We start from the raw sequence: 14,003 nt of genomic DNA, 5'->3' as shown, positions 1-14,003 counted from the left end.
ATGGGATGGCTGGGTCAAATGGAATTTCTAGTTCTAGATCCCTGAGGAATCGCCACACTGACTTCCACAAGGGTTGAACTAGTTTACAGTCCCACCAACAGTGTAAAAGTGTTCCTATTTCTCCACATCCTCTCCAGCACCTGTTGTTTCCTGACTTTTGAATGATTGCCATAAAAGAGTTATCTTGAGATGATAACACAAATTGTTCATTTAAATTAATAATTAAATTTAAATTTCAACTAAATATTATGCACTTATACTCACTCCTCAAAAAGAGTTATCTTGAGATGATAACACAATCTGAGGAGTGAGTATAAGTGCATAATATTTAGTTGAAATTTAAATTTAATTATTAATTTAAATGAACAATTTGTATCATAAATAGAAATCACATGACTTCAAAGTCTATAGGAAAAGGTATTGCTTTGACACTTAGAAAAATTTCTACATTATATTTTTGATCAAATTAATGAAACTGATTATCTCTTAACAACATATGTAAGTCTATCCATCAAATTCACCTACACAAAAACTAAAAATGCTTCATGAAGTTTTACATTACACCCAACTATTATCTTTATTTGCCAGTAAAGACTAAGGAACGCATAAAGAAGTTATAGTTTATAATTTTATGTAATTGCTACTTCACGCTCACAAAGATCTGAGAGGTGGGTCTAATGATGAAAGACTGGTGAAAAACACCTGCAAAACAACATTATGGGATCTTTTGATTTTACCATTATATAACTCACAACTACTCTATGAGGAATGCCTATGGTTTTCAAAACTATATTTTACTGTATCTCTTTACTATGATTTATGTTATTCAATCATTTACATTTTAAAAGTAGTATCAAAATTGTATAAACAAAAGAAATTATTTTCTTCCATACACAATTCTAACAACTGCTTTGCTCCACACCAGTACTTCCTACTTCTCCAAATACTCACAGAACTCTGAAGGCTTTCGGAGATATCAGTTGTTACAGATAGATTTGAAGATTTTTCTGAGTTGTAAATTCCAGAAGTTGCATCAATCCACTTTGTTTCAGGTGAACCTATAATTTTGGTAGCCATACTGGTGAGATTGAGGGTTTTATGCCGTATAAATGGCAGGGAAGGTTGGTCTTTGCCCCAGTCTGATTGGCACATGAAGATCAAATGAGTACACATAGATGTTGAAGTGGAAAGAATAAAGTCATTGAATGCACATATATATAAAAAAATTACATATACAAGACAAACAAATCAGGCAGTGTGTGAAATAAATCAAGAGTTTAGGGCTTTTTACCAACAGACCACCTTCCCAAAACACAAGGGTTAAATCATGTTAGTAATGAAAAAACTAGCGAATTTGCTGAATCTTTCCCATAAACCAGGATAGATATTTTATTTTGATATCATAAGTTGGTAGGTCTGCAGAGGTTTAATGGCCTTTCCCATCTAGCCTCTATAATTAAGAAACACATTAATGGAATGCACATTGAAAGTTCTTTGAGAATAAACAGGAATATGACCTACCAAGCTCTCTCTACCAATATGGTTATGATGCTGCAGATAAACTTAAATCATAGCATAATTCTTAATACTCAATATTATTATAAATAACTCCTGGAGGCAGATACATTCGTCTTCAATTGGTATTTGCATTCAGTCAAACCAGTACATTAATCAGTCAATAAATAATGCAGAATTCAGTAAATTTGCTAGTGAAAAGTCCAGACAGAATATTCAAAGGGGTAGGGTTCAAGATTTGTCATGATGTAACTACAAAATACCTTTAATGCCAAAACATAAGTAAAGTGAAAAAATAAAAAGTTATTGAAGCAAATTAGTAGAACCACTTGCCAACGGCCAGGTCCCAGTTTCAAATGCCAGACATGGTGGTAACACAAACTCACCAGCCCTTCCATAGCGCCTCACATCCATCACTAGGTGTCCGGTTTCTTGAGCCTTAGCCATGGCTTCCTCCCACTCTTTTGAATCGTTATATGAAAACTTGATGTTGTTAATAGCAATAATTTCATCATCTACTTGTAGCTGAGAAAATTCTGCTGGGCTACCTAAAAATGCAAAATAAATTAACCAATTGGGGAAAAAAATCCCACATGTTCTATTAGTTGCTGCCTTTGAACTTAAGAAAAATGACTCTGAATTTCAATTAACCATTTCTCTCTTTTTCAGGTGGAGGTCACTATTTTTTTAATACCAAATATCTGAGTACAACATACAAAGCATTAGAGGTGTTTTTGAAGCTCTATAGAATGCATCTTCATTAAAGAAAAAATGATAAACTCATCTATTCAATAAGACTTCTTTATTAACCTCCCAAGGACAAAAAAATTTAAGTTGCTCTTAAATTTGAAATATGAAACATACTGCATTTTAATTGAGCTTCCAATTCAGATACATTCTGGAATGGAGCAGAAGAAAACACAGCTATTTAAAACTGCTTAAAATTACTCCATAACTAAAATACCATTATCTAATTAAGGCAATCTTAAGATGTAAAAGAACTAACTGGTGTTAACATGAAATTTTATATAGCTAAAATATGTAAAAAAATAAAAAATAAAAGTAAAAATAAAGGAAGTCTTCTTTTTAATTTTAGGCCTTGTAATGTTTTGCAAAGAGTTCCTGCGCTTGACATGGTATAGACCTGGACGGGAGAGGGGTAATCCTTTTGCAGAAGTCCTGAAGCACCCTGAAGACTTCATGAGCAATAGGTATATTAGAACACTCAAAAAAAAATCAACTTATTAAATAGCACATATATATCTACTACAAAGCATGGCTGATCATGGAAAGCTCTTTCTGAATATTTACTTAAGCACCACTTGTTAACATTTCCAAATATAAAGTCCAAAATGGATAAAATCTGTAAAATCACAAAATTAAAGACTCTTCAAAACTAAAATTAATTAGTCAAGGAGAATAAACAATATAGAATTTGTAACCCCAACTAATAATCTCAGGAAAGAGGATGTATTTTCTGGCCTTATGGTTGCATTTTTCACACGTTTTCTCCTTCTATATCAAATACACTAATTTCTGTGGCCCCCAACCCCACAATGAAGGATGGAAAAGGAGAAGAAAATTCAGTAGAGCTAAATATATAATTTACCTGCTTCAACTGATGCTATGAAGATCCCAGGAATATCCCATTTTATTGTAAACCCAAAGTCAAGACTCTTCCCAGGCGTCTGGTTTATGCTGATTCTCATATCACTGAACTGATCCTGAAAACAAAACATGAAACGCTGGTATCCGGTGTCCCTGGCACCCACATGGAGGAAAGTCTATCCATGAAAGGAGGGAAGCTGCATGCTAGGTAGACTTGAATCATTTCATGATAAACTAGAAGTTTCATTCTTTCTTCCTTAGTGTGGTAAAACTTTCGTTTATATAAATAGCACCAAGTTTATTATTTTTCTGCTAAAATAAGGGAAATCTTATTGTCATTACATGTTTTTCTTCATATTAATACTTTAAATCAGTTGGCCGTGGATAAGCTTAGGTTTCTGCCCACTGTACAATTGGGTCTAACTTACAGGCCAGGCCATTTATTCACTGCCCAGGAATAAAGTACAGTGATTTAAATCATTTATTTAAAAAGGACCACCACACTTTTAAAAACCTACTCCCAATACTTGGCATATTTATCTGAATAACTTCAAGTGGTTCACAGACACATAATTTAGCCTCCAGTGGCATCCATCTAGGACTGGTACCACTCTCTAGTGGGCATGTGAAGTTTGGCAAGGCATTTTTGCTTGCCCAGGCATTTTTGCTTGCCCAAATGCCACATAAAGATTTAGTGTTAAAGGAATAGCTGCTATACATGCTGCAAAATGCAGAACTATGTCACCTGTAAGGAATTACTCCCTAAGATACCAAGAGGGTCCCTATTGACACATCCTGAGCTACAGTCCATGATTTCTTCAAAATAACATCAGCTCATAAGCCCCAAAACAATAGCCTCTTGGACAAAAGGTATAATTATTCCCATTGCTATCACTATACTACACAACAAATTCTAAATTCCACGGAACTTAAATTATTTTCTAAACCAAATGTTTCGAGTTTTACAGTATACTATGTCTGTGCAAACCTTAATTTCTTTTGTAATTTACATATTTTGTTTTGAGTAAGCAACAGATAGACTTTAATATGAATTTATGAGACCAGTGTTTCAGCCCTGTGTTTCCTAATCACAAAAAACTTAGACGTGTTAAAATTCTTCCTAAACCTGTTTTACTTTCCAGAAAAAGACCTACCAAATCTCCATTTTAACTTGGCAGTTAAACCTAACCCAGGAACTAATTGGGCAATTCATAAAGCTTTCTGCCTAAGTTTTTCTACCCATAAAACAGGTTTAAAACAAGTAGCAATATTCTGAGAAAAACTAGGATAGTACTTGCTATGGTGTGGATGTGATTTGTCGCCACCAAAACTCACGTTAAAATTTAATTGCCAGTGTGGTAGTGCTGGGAAGTGTTACCTTTAACAGGTGTTTGGGTCATGAAGGATCTGCCCTCATGAAGGGATTAATGCAGTCTCATGGGAGTAAGTTCTCACTCTAGCAGGACTGAATTAGTTACCACAGAGCAAGTTGTTATAAAGTGAGGTTGCCTTGTTTTGGGTCTCTGCACACACCATTTGCCTATCTGCTTTTCCACCATGTTGTGACACAGCACATGGTGCTCACCTGAAGCCAAGCAGATGTTGGTGCCATGCTCTTGGACTTTCCAGCCACCAGAACCATGAGCCAAATAAACCTCCTCTTTTCTTTATAAATTACTCATTCTCAGGTATTCTGTTATAGCAACATTAAATGGCCTAAGTACACAAGAATTTGAAGGAAGGCACTAAACAAAGGATCAAGAATTTACTACTATATATGGACATGCAGAACTATTATGACATTTCACTCATTCAATTGTTTGACATACATTTATTTACTCTGTATAAAATAACACAACATTTAGCACTTTGGGAAACAAAGATAAACTAGGGATGATTCTTGCCCTCAAAAAATAATTGTTGATTTTTCAGTGGGTATGGGATTTTTAGCTTTCAGCAGAAAGCCCTTTGTAAAGCAGTTTAAACATGGAAATGCAGATGTAGTCATAACACTCGTTAATAATCACCTGATGAATGCCAATCTGAATAATATAATAAAACTCTGCTAAGAATAGCAAAAATTACAGGTTGGTTCTACTCCTTAGCCAAAACCACCATATACTTAAGTTAGAGATGACTCAGTGAAAATAAGTGGTCATCTTCACCACCCTTACAAAAAAAAAAAAAAAAATCTGACTTAGAGCCAATTAAAGTGCAGAATCTATTTGCTATATAAGGAAGAGAGACAAGGAGAAAAATCATGGGTTACATATTCAAAACACTGACGTTTTATAGCTTGAAAAATAAAAGACAGGATGGAGTCTTAATAAATACTCTCAAACTACATAAAGCATATTTTGTGGGTGATGGCAAGTGAATATTATCCTTTTCTACCAAATATAGGATCAAAGAGAACGAGCTTAAGCCCTAGAGGGAGATGTCTCACTGTTATATTAGATTGGACATACTATCTCATGAAGGACTGTACTTACCTCAGAAATAAAGAAATCACTATTTAAACATCTTAAATATTAATAAAAGAGCAGATAACCTCCTCCTCTTTGAAAGAGTTAACAGAAGGACGGTGTCCCTGTGGCTACAGCCAGGGAGAGTGTTGTGTCAGTCCTTGGCACAGAACACAGGCAAAGAGGAGAGGACCACACAGGCAATTACAGGTGCATATCTGTCATTAACCAGGTGACCACAGGTACGTCACTGGGCCTGGTAAAGCCTTCTCTTTCACAAAAATACTGATTTTTAATTTTGGTTTTAAGTAGCCTAGTTTCAAATCAAAGTCTTATGCAGACCACCTCTTTCCAAACCACTACACAGAAAGGATTAAAGTGTGTGGCTGTGGTTTCAAAGTAAGAGTTCCAGAGCCTCCCTTGTGTGGCCTTCCCCGTATGGCAGTCTTGAGGCATCTCTGTCCAATCCCAGGTTCTTACAGTAAATTATTCCTGAAACTTCTTGCAAGTGAACATATCTATAATTATATATTCAAGTATAAATTGTTCAACAATGATTTCAGGAAGGATTTCAACTTCCTTATTTTTCTCTGCAAGATATATGCCAAGTGAGTATCCTACAAAGAATCCAAGCTTCAGAAGATAATAATGACAGAATCATCTTTGAACTGGATGGAACAGGAATATAAATTATTGGGGGAAACCTAGATTCTTGAAGACTGATAATGAACTATCCAAGTGGTTTCAGTTGTTCATGCCACAAAAAGATAAGGCAGTTGTCTATCATCATTTCAGCATATAAGATAAAAAATTTCCCTCAAATTAGGTATAACTTGAGCAGACATATCCACTGAAAGTTCAGATTGCCCCAACAACTGTCAGACTGATGAAACAGAAGTACAAGACTCTACATTTTTAAACAAAAACATGAGGAGGTTTGGAGTCCCAATGGTAACACTTATTTCTGCTAAATCTGTTGAATTAAGATTTTCATGTCAACATAGATAGAATTAAAAAAAAAAAAACAGGGCCAATCTTAAACACCAAATCGAAAAGCTACACTCCTCGAATTTTTTCTATTAGACAAATGTGTTAAGGAAAGCCTACTTAGTTGTTAAGGTTAACCCTAAAAGTAGATCTGGACTATAGTCAGGAATATCTGAGGAAATCTATAATCTTTGAATTTGTGTACATATAGTTCTTTAGTGTCTTTCTGGGTCTTACTGGAATGAGAAAATGAAGTGAGTAGCCCTCAAATCTTGGTCTTTCTCTCTAAATCCTTCTCCATCTCTCCTTCCTTCATCCCACTGTGGCAGGTAGTGTTTCTATAATACACCCACCACTGTCCTCATCCCATTCCAAGATTATCTTCTACCTACCAAATACATCTTGAGTCTTCATTCCTCCAAGCACTGCCCACTATTCTTGCTTTCTGGGAAACAATCTTCTAAAGTCACCTATTATCTCACTTTCTCCAGCCTTTTTTCCCATGTCTCTTGCCACTTCTCAGTTTCATTAGCATGTTCCTCTTTTTTCTCTTCTCTTTTCATTGTGTTGTTTGTTCCTTAGTCTCCAGCCTCTCTGACTACATGCTTCTGTGAGCAACCTCATTCATTGTCATGTCTCCAATGTCTAAGTCCAACAATTCGAAAACTGAATTCATTATCTTCCTCCCAAACCTGTTCTTCCACCTCTTGTTTTTCATATTTTGGTTAATTGCATCAATAGTTCATCAGGTGCCCAAGTTAGAAACACTAGATTCCTTCGGGGCCTCTTTCTCCTTCCTTCCCCTAACTGTTCCCCACTCAAATACCACACAATAATCCCTGTACCCCTATTCTCTACCCTACACACTTGCATTTTACAAAGTTCTATCAAGTCCACAATCCGTCTTGAATCACCCCATCTTTGCCACCCTCCCTTGGGTTATCATTTTGCTTCAGGCCATGATCTCCCCTAAACTCCTGCGGTTACCCCTCCCTAAGTGGCTCTCTTGCCTCCAGCCCTTATTTTGTTCACTGTCCACACAGCTGCCAGAACTTTAGTTATAGAACATGCTATTATATCACACTCCATTTTTAAATTGCTGGTAGCTCCTTACTGCCCTACTTGGAAGATTTCAAACTCTACATTTCAGTTCTGGTAAGTTTCAATAAACATATAATACCACCTTTCCTCAAAATGGTTTCCAGGATGATTTTATCTTTATGGACCAAAAGACATTTCAGTCCCCAGTGGCTCTAAAATTCTAAAGATACAGCAAAGTCCAAATAAGTCAACATGTGGTCTCTTAACTATACATAAGGCAGTCCTCAGACGTGAGCCTGTCATATTTCAAAAAACTTTAACATCAGATAAATTGCAGTTGTGGCATAGGCATTTCACCAGCCTGGGGCAAGTAACATAACTTTCAAATCTCAAGTACTTCATTGGTAAAAACGGGGATAATACACCTACTTTGCAGGGTTATTGAGATGATTAAATGAAACATTTAAAAGGTGTCAAGGCACACATGACTGATGCCCAGTAATTGCCTTCTTTTTCCAACGGAAGCAAATGTTAAACATAATACAAGTGCTGGCTAAGCAGTTCCTGGATCAATTAAAGAAAATCCCATTTAATTCTCACATACTTAGCTCTAAAGCCAAGAAAATTCGGTCAGCATTCAGCGAACATGTACAGATGCAGACACTGCACTGACAGTGAGAAAGGTAGAGTTGTGTTCCACCCTTACAGAGAGCAGGTCCTAGTGAAGGTGAGAAGCAAGCAAAATGCACAGTATGAAGCTATGAGAAGGGAAGCTCTGGCTACTATATCCAAAGGGGCAGTAATCATGGGGTAGAGAACAGGAAATGGACATGCAGAAAGCTTCCTTCCTTCCATATGTGTCATCCCATTTGGGGGTTACTGCTTTAAAAAATCTGGAGCAGAGGTTCTGGAAAGTGGATTTGTAGAGGGTTTAAAAACGTAGACCTCTGAAAGGACAGAAAAAACAGAAACCTGTAGACAAGACCAACTTTGGGGAAAATCATGAAAACCACATCTGCATGGCAGATGGAGGGGGATGAAGGACTCCAGGAGTCACACTCCCTCTTCCTTGCCTTGGGTCACCTCTAGAATGAGCTTGGCAGCCTAGATTGGCAAGAAAGGTAGAGAAAAAAGCAAAACCACAAAAGAAAGGTTGCAAAAAGAACAGCGAGGGACAAAACCCCCAGCTCAGCTATGAGGATGAAAAGGAAATTCCTATCAGCAGATTTTAAATAAGACCATATTAAGTTCTTCCCTTCATTATGATTTTTTCTACTTTATGGCACACGCCACCTTATTAGTGCAATGCTGTGATAGGCTCCTAACCAGTCTCTGCTTCCAGACTTAGCTTTCGTAAAATAACTCTAGGGAACACCATAGTGCTTACATTCCTAAAACAGCCCTTAATCTTAAAATTTCCACACACTAAAGAACCAATAAGGACTTTAAATTACCTGCCGGATCAAGTTCATACTTCAGCCTAGTAATTAAGGCCTTGAATGCAGTTCAAGTCAGTAACACTTAAGTGTCAATTACGTGTAAGAATGTACAAAGAATATCAGTGAAAGAGGAACACGTAACACTGTGGGACAAAGACGAATTCAGTGAGTGAAACTTTTCAAGGGTAAGAAGTTTGATTCCAATGGGGGAGGGGTGATATCAAGATTCATGAATGAAGTAGTCCTCCTGGGCTTTTGAGGAATCATAGGACCTCAAAAGGCAGAGATGTGGGAAATAAGCGTCTTCAAATGGGGAAGCAGTGATGTGCTCCAAAAAGTACATGATGTGCCCAAGAAAAAGCAAGCAGTGGTAAGCAGGTGAATCATCTCTCTTTCCCAGGACATAGCATGATAGCATAACATGATTCTAAATCTTGAGTCAGACTGCCTGGGTTCAAATCCTGACTCCAATTTGTACCCTGCACGGCCTTGGACAAGTAACATGCCCATGCCATGCCTCAATTTTTATGTTTCTAAAATAGGGATAATCATGATAGTCCACATTCGGATTGTTGATTACCTCACAGGGCTGCTGTGAGGATTAACTAAGATACTGCCCTGAGAAGCCTGGCTGGCACATAGTAAGCACACTAACTTCAGCTGTGACTGTGCTACAAAGGGTTGACACACAGCATGCTAACATCAGCTGTGACTGTGCTACAAAGGGAGTGAGAGATATCACTGCTTCCCTGAGCGCCACGAACTTCATTCAGCAAACCACCCAGTGCCACTAGAGGCTTTGGAGCAGAGAAATTACTGAGTCCAACCTGGCATCAGGCAAGTTAATCTGATGCCAGTCTTGAGTAGCATGCACTAACACCTGTGACTACTTGTACTGATAGGAAAAGGGCCTGAATTAGCATAGTGGAAGCCAGGATAGAAAAGAGTAACATCAGCTGGGTGTGGTGGCTCACATCTGTAATCCCAGCACTTTTGGAGGCCAAGATGGATGGATTGTTTGAGCCCAGGAGTTTGAGAGCAGTATGGGCAATGTGGCAAAAGCCTGTCTCTACAAAAAAATACAAAAATTAGCTGGGCATCATGGCATGTGCCTGCAGTCCCAGCTACTCAAGAGGCTAAGGTGGGAGGATTGCTTGAGTCCAGGAGGTTGAGGCTGCAATGAGCCATGATCATGCCACTGTACTACAGCCTGGGCAACAGAGCAAGACCCTATCTAAAAAAATTAATTAATTAATTTTAAAAAAAGAAAGAAAGAAAAAGAAAAGAATAACATCAAGGGGGAGTCTGGAGGAAGAGATGAAACGACAGTGCCAGCAAAAGTCCAAAGTATGAAAGAGAAAAATGACCTGAAGAACATTCTTTCACAAAGCTACCGAAACATTTAGATGATCAGCCACATGCTACTCTTGATTTTGCTGTCCTCTGAACACCTAGAGTTATAATGTCTGAATGGAGTTTGGGGGTGTTGCACAGGCCCTTTACATATTGCTCAGCAGCTGTCACACACATTCACATCCTTCTCTCAAGTCAGTAAGCTCCTTCTGAGACAAAGGCAAGGGGATGCTATAGAAGCTACTGCCCTAGTGGCACAGAAAAGGACACACCAAGCATCAGAGATACGTAAGTCACCGCATGAATTATATCCACATTAAAGAATTCCAATGGCTTCACTTGTCAAATCAAGCCTAATTTTTCTTGGTGGAATACCATCTCAAGTTTGGGAACAAAGAAGTATAAATCCATTAATGAGGAAACCTGAAACAGTGCCACATTAATTGAAGCTCCTCTGAGTTGCAATAACCTGAGACACACCCACGCACCACACTTAGCCTCTTTTCCTTAATCCACAGTTGCAGTTAGTCAGCTGCCACCCTGAGGGAGGTACGAACACCCAGCGTGCAGCACATGATTCAGGCTGTTTTGTTGAATTTGCTATTTGAAAAAGGTAAAGGCAAACATACAAATCTGTGAAACAAAAGGCACTTCGCTTCTGCTTTTATTATTCATCTACTGGTACCTTATGTTCCCCAAGTATAACACAGGCTATTGTTCTCCTCCACTGAGACTTAGCATGTTAATTATATATTTCCAATTCCTTAAAAATGTAATGATAATTTACACTATTTCAGCAAGCTGAAGAAATTGTTTTTAGATATATGTAAATATGCATGGGAAAAAAAAACAAAAGAAATATACCTAGATGTTAATAGTGATTATCTCTAAATGATGGAATTATCAGTGATTTAAATTATTTATACTCTCCTACATTTCCAAATTTTCTCAAGCACATAGTACCTTATAACCAGAAAAGAAAGTTTAAATTTTTTAAGTTTTCCCATACAAATAAAAACTCAATAATAATAAATATGCAATGCCAAATTATTTCACATAAAGTTATTTTATTAATATAACTTAGGACAAGTCATATATATACATATATATATATATACACACACACACACGCTAATACTAACATAACTTAGGACAAGTCATATATATACACCCACTTAATGTATATAATACACACTTAATGTTTTGCAGGGCAACAGGGAATACTAAACCAAGCCAAAGGACCACAAAAGCTCCTCCATGCTAAGGGGTTCATACAACTATCAAAATGCTTAGAAAGAATTTTTCTAAGAGAGAGACGCTTTCTGTTCCCCAAAGACTTTTAGTATGTTTTACAGGTAGGCTACAAAGAACATTTATTACCTAATCATTCTCTTAGAAGTCATCTATTAGAAATTTAAGTAGGAAAAACTACACATGCCCCCAGTCATTCTTCATCCGATGGTATATTCTGTTTGGACTCCAAATGTTGTGGAATACAATTGTCATATTATAACCCAGCCTCAATAGTCCCATTCAGAGACAAGGGACCATCAAAAATTATAGACATTCTAAAGTACAAAATAGTATTAAAAGTCACTAGAAGGTTAAAATTATTGAAAAAGAAATGCCGTATCCCTAGACTCCAGCACCTATCATGTTTTTCCTTGCGGCCAGTTAAGTTCCCTGGGAAAGGGCTTCTGTCACCCAAATATACACTAGATCTGCATGTAAAACCTTTAAAGTGACTGCTGTACCTGAAACCTGGGACTACGGCACTAGCAGTATAAGGCAACCACTACTGAAACATGGAATACACAGAAAACACCAGCCAAATCCCAAGGAGACTGGTGCACAAAGTCTCCATACACTCATATCACAAGTGTTATCTGGATCTATGCACTCAGAGCGGAAAAAGACCTACTTCCTCCAAGATCCATTCAAAGTAAACCAGAATATCATTTTGCACATTGTCAGCCCAGATTAACACCTGGAAGTTTGACATTTGAGACATGGTTTCCAGATTTAAATGTGTAAGCGTCTGAGCCACAGATGATAAAGAACTTTTCCAAACTCACCTGGGATCTTGAGACTTCCCTTTGTGGGGAGATTTCCCCTTCTCCAGATTCAGACATTAAATCAAGACCAGATGTGGAAGACAATGTGGCTTTAGAAGTGGCAGCCTGGTCTTGGGAAAGAGATGAGAAGGGGGATGTAGGAGAGGGCAGCCTTGTCACATCTTCTGTTGCTACCTCTTTCTGGCTAGATGAGCTTGAAGCCAGTTGGCTTGCATCTGGGTTTGGTGCAGGGGTGCTGACCACATTGTTTGGAGTTCTCTTAATGTCTTCAACATCTCCATTATACTTCCAAGCATCATCCATCTAAATAAGAAAACATCATTTTAAACTTGATATTCTGTTACCTTTATTTGTTTTTAAAAGTTGTTTATTCAATTAATATTTTAAAACTAAAATAACATACCTCCCACAGTAACATAACTATTGCTAAAAGCTTGGGCTGAGTTCTTTCACACCAATAGATAAACATGTAGTGAGGGAAAATTGTTTTAGCAAAAGCATTGATATCACATACAAACTTCCGAAATTTGCTTTGCTTGTTTACTCCAAGCAAACATCTTAAGCATTAAATTTCCACTGAATCTAAACTGGCGTAAAATAAAATTGCCATATATACATGTGTTATGTACAGTTTACACATCAAGATGGTGTAACTCTAACCTCTGAACAAGTTCACCAACATTTTGCTCTTCAGAACAGACTAAATGAACTGAGAACATGTTTTACCATGTAAGATCTGGGGAGTGATGAGATTCCCCTTGACTGAGAGCCAAAAGGCCTTGGTGTTCTATCTGTTGATCACTCCAGGTCAACAGATAGAACTCTAAACCAGTCCCTTTACTTGCTGAATATTCCATAGTATGGACCTCAACAATTGATTCATTTGATGTGCATTTAAAGTTGCTTGAAATGTTCTGTCACTTCCAAAACTACTGCAACAAATATCCATATCTCTTTATAATTGGAACTTTTATTTTTATAGCACAGATTTCCAAAAGTAGGCTTGCTGGAGCAAAAGTTTATATATATATATATATAGTTTCTAAAAATAATTGTAGCGACACACTCCCGAAGTAATGTATGAGAACATCTGTTTCTCAGCATCCTTGCCAACACTAGATATTTTCGATGTTTTAAGTCTATTTCACTCTGATGGGTAAAAAGTTACACGCCTCATTCTTGCTCCAGGGAAGCTGAACATACTTCTTTGTGCTTTGTTACCAGCCATTTGAATCCCCTCTCCCTTGAATTGGCCACTACTTTTCTATATTCATTTTGCTAGTGTGTTTGCTTACCAATTTGTAGAAACATTTTCTGTCTTAGAGATATTAACCCTTTACCTATAATGCATTTTGATAATATTTTTCTGAGTCTATATATTGTCTTTTGACTATATTAAGGGGGTCTGCCATGAAATTCTTATAATGTCAAATATGTCTACATTTTCCTTTATATAATGGTCAGGAGTTTCCCAATTAGCTTAGGTAGGCTTCTCTCACCCCAAATATCCAATTTTTTAT

General features: G+C 37.2%; 1 protein-coding gene across 27 annotated transcripts in view; it reads right to left on the bottom strand.

The window, feature by feature from the left end:
- The window catches only part of LMO7 (LIM domain 7), a 239,179-nt gene that overhangs the window by 23,144 nt on the left and 202,032 nt on the right, over window positions 1–14,003 (bottom strand). For 17 of the 27 annotated variants that reach the window (XM_063650951.1, XM_063650955.1, XM_063650961.1 and 14 more), the window contains 4 exons: window positions 12,484–12,786; window positions 3,125–3,239; window positions 1,902–2,063; window positions 952–1,139 (listed from right to left, as the gene is read on the bottom strand). In XM_063650951.1, coding sequence (XP_063507021.1) covers window positions 952–1,139; window positions 1,902–2,063; window positions 3,125–3,239; window positions 12,484–12,786 — 768 coding nt within the window. The remainder of the gene's footprint in view (window positions 1–951; window positions 1,140–1,901; window positions 2,064–3,124; window positions 3,240–12,483; window positions 12,787–14,003) is intronic. The other 10 variants (XM_063650963.1, XM_063650958.1, XM_054446963.2 and 7 more) reach the window with 1 other exon arrangement.

The sequence above is a fragment of the Pongo pygmaeus genome, chromosome 14, assembly GCF_028885625.2.
Source record: "Pongo pygmaeus isolate AG05252 chromosome 14, NHGRI_mPonPyg2-v2.0_pri, whole genome shotgun sequence".
NCBI classification, from domain to species: domain Eukaryota; kingdom Metazoa; phylum Chordata; class Mammalia; order Primates; family Hominidae; genus Pongo; species Pongo pygmaeus.
The sequence above is the reverse complement of the archived record's forward strand: the minus strand, read 5'-3'. Positions and strand labels throughout refer to the sequence as shown.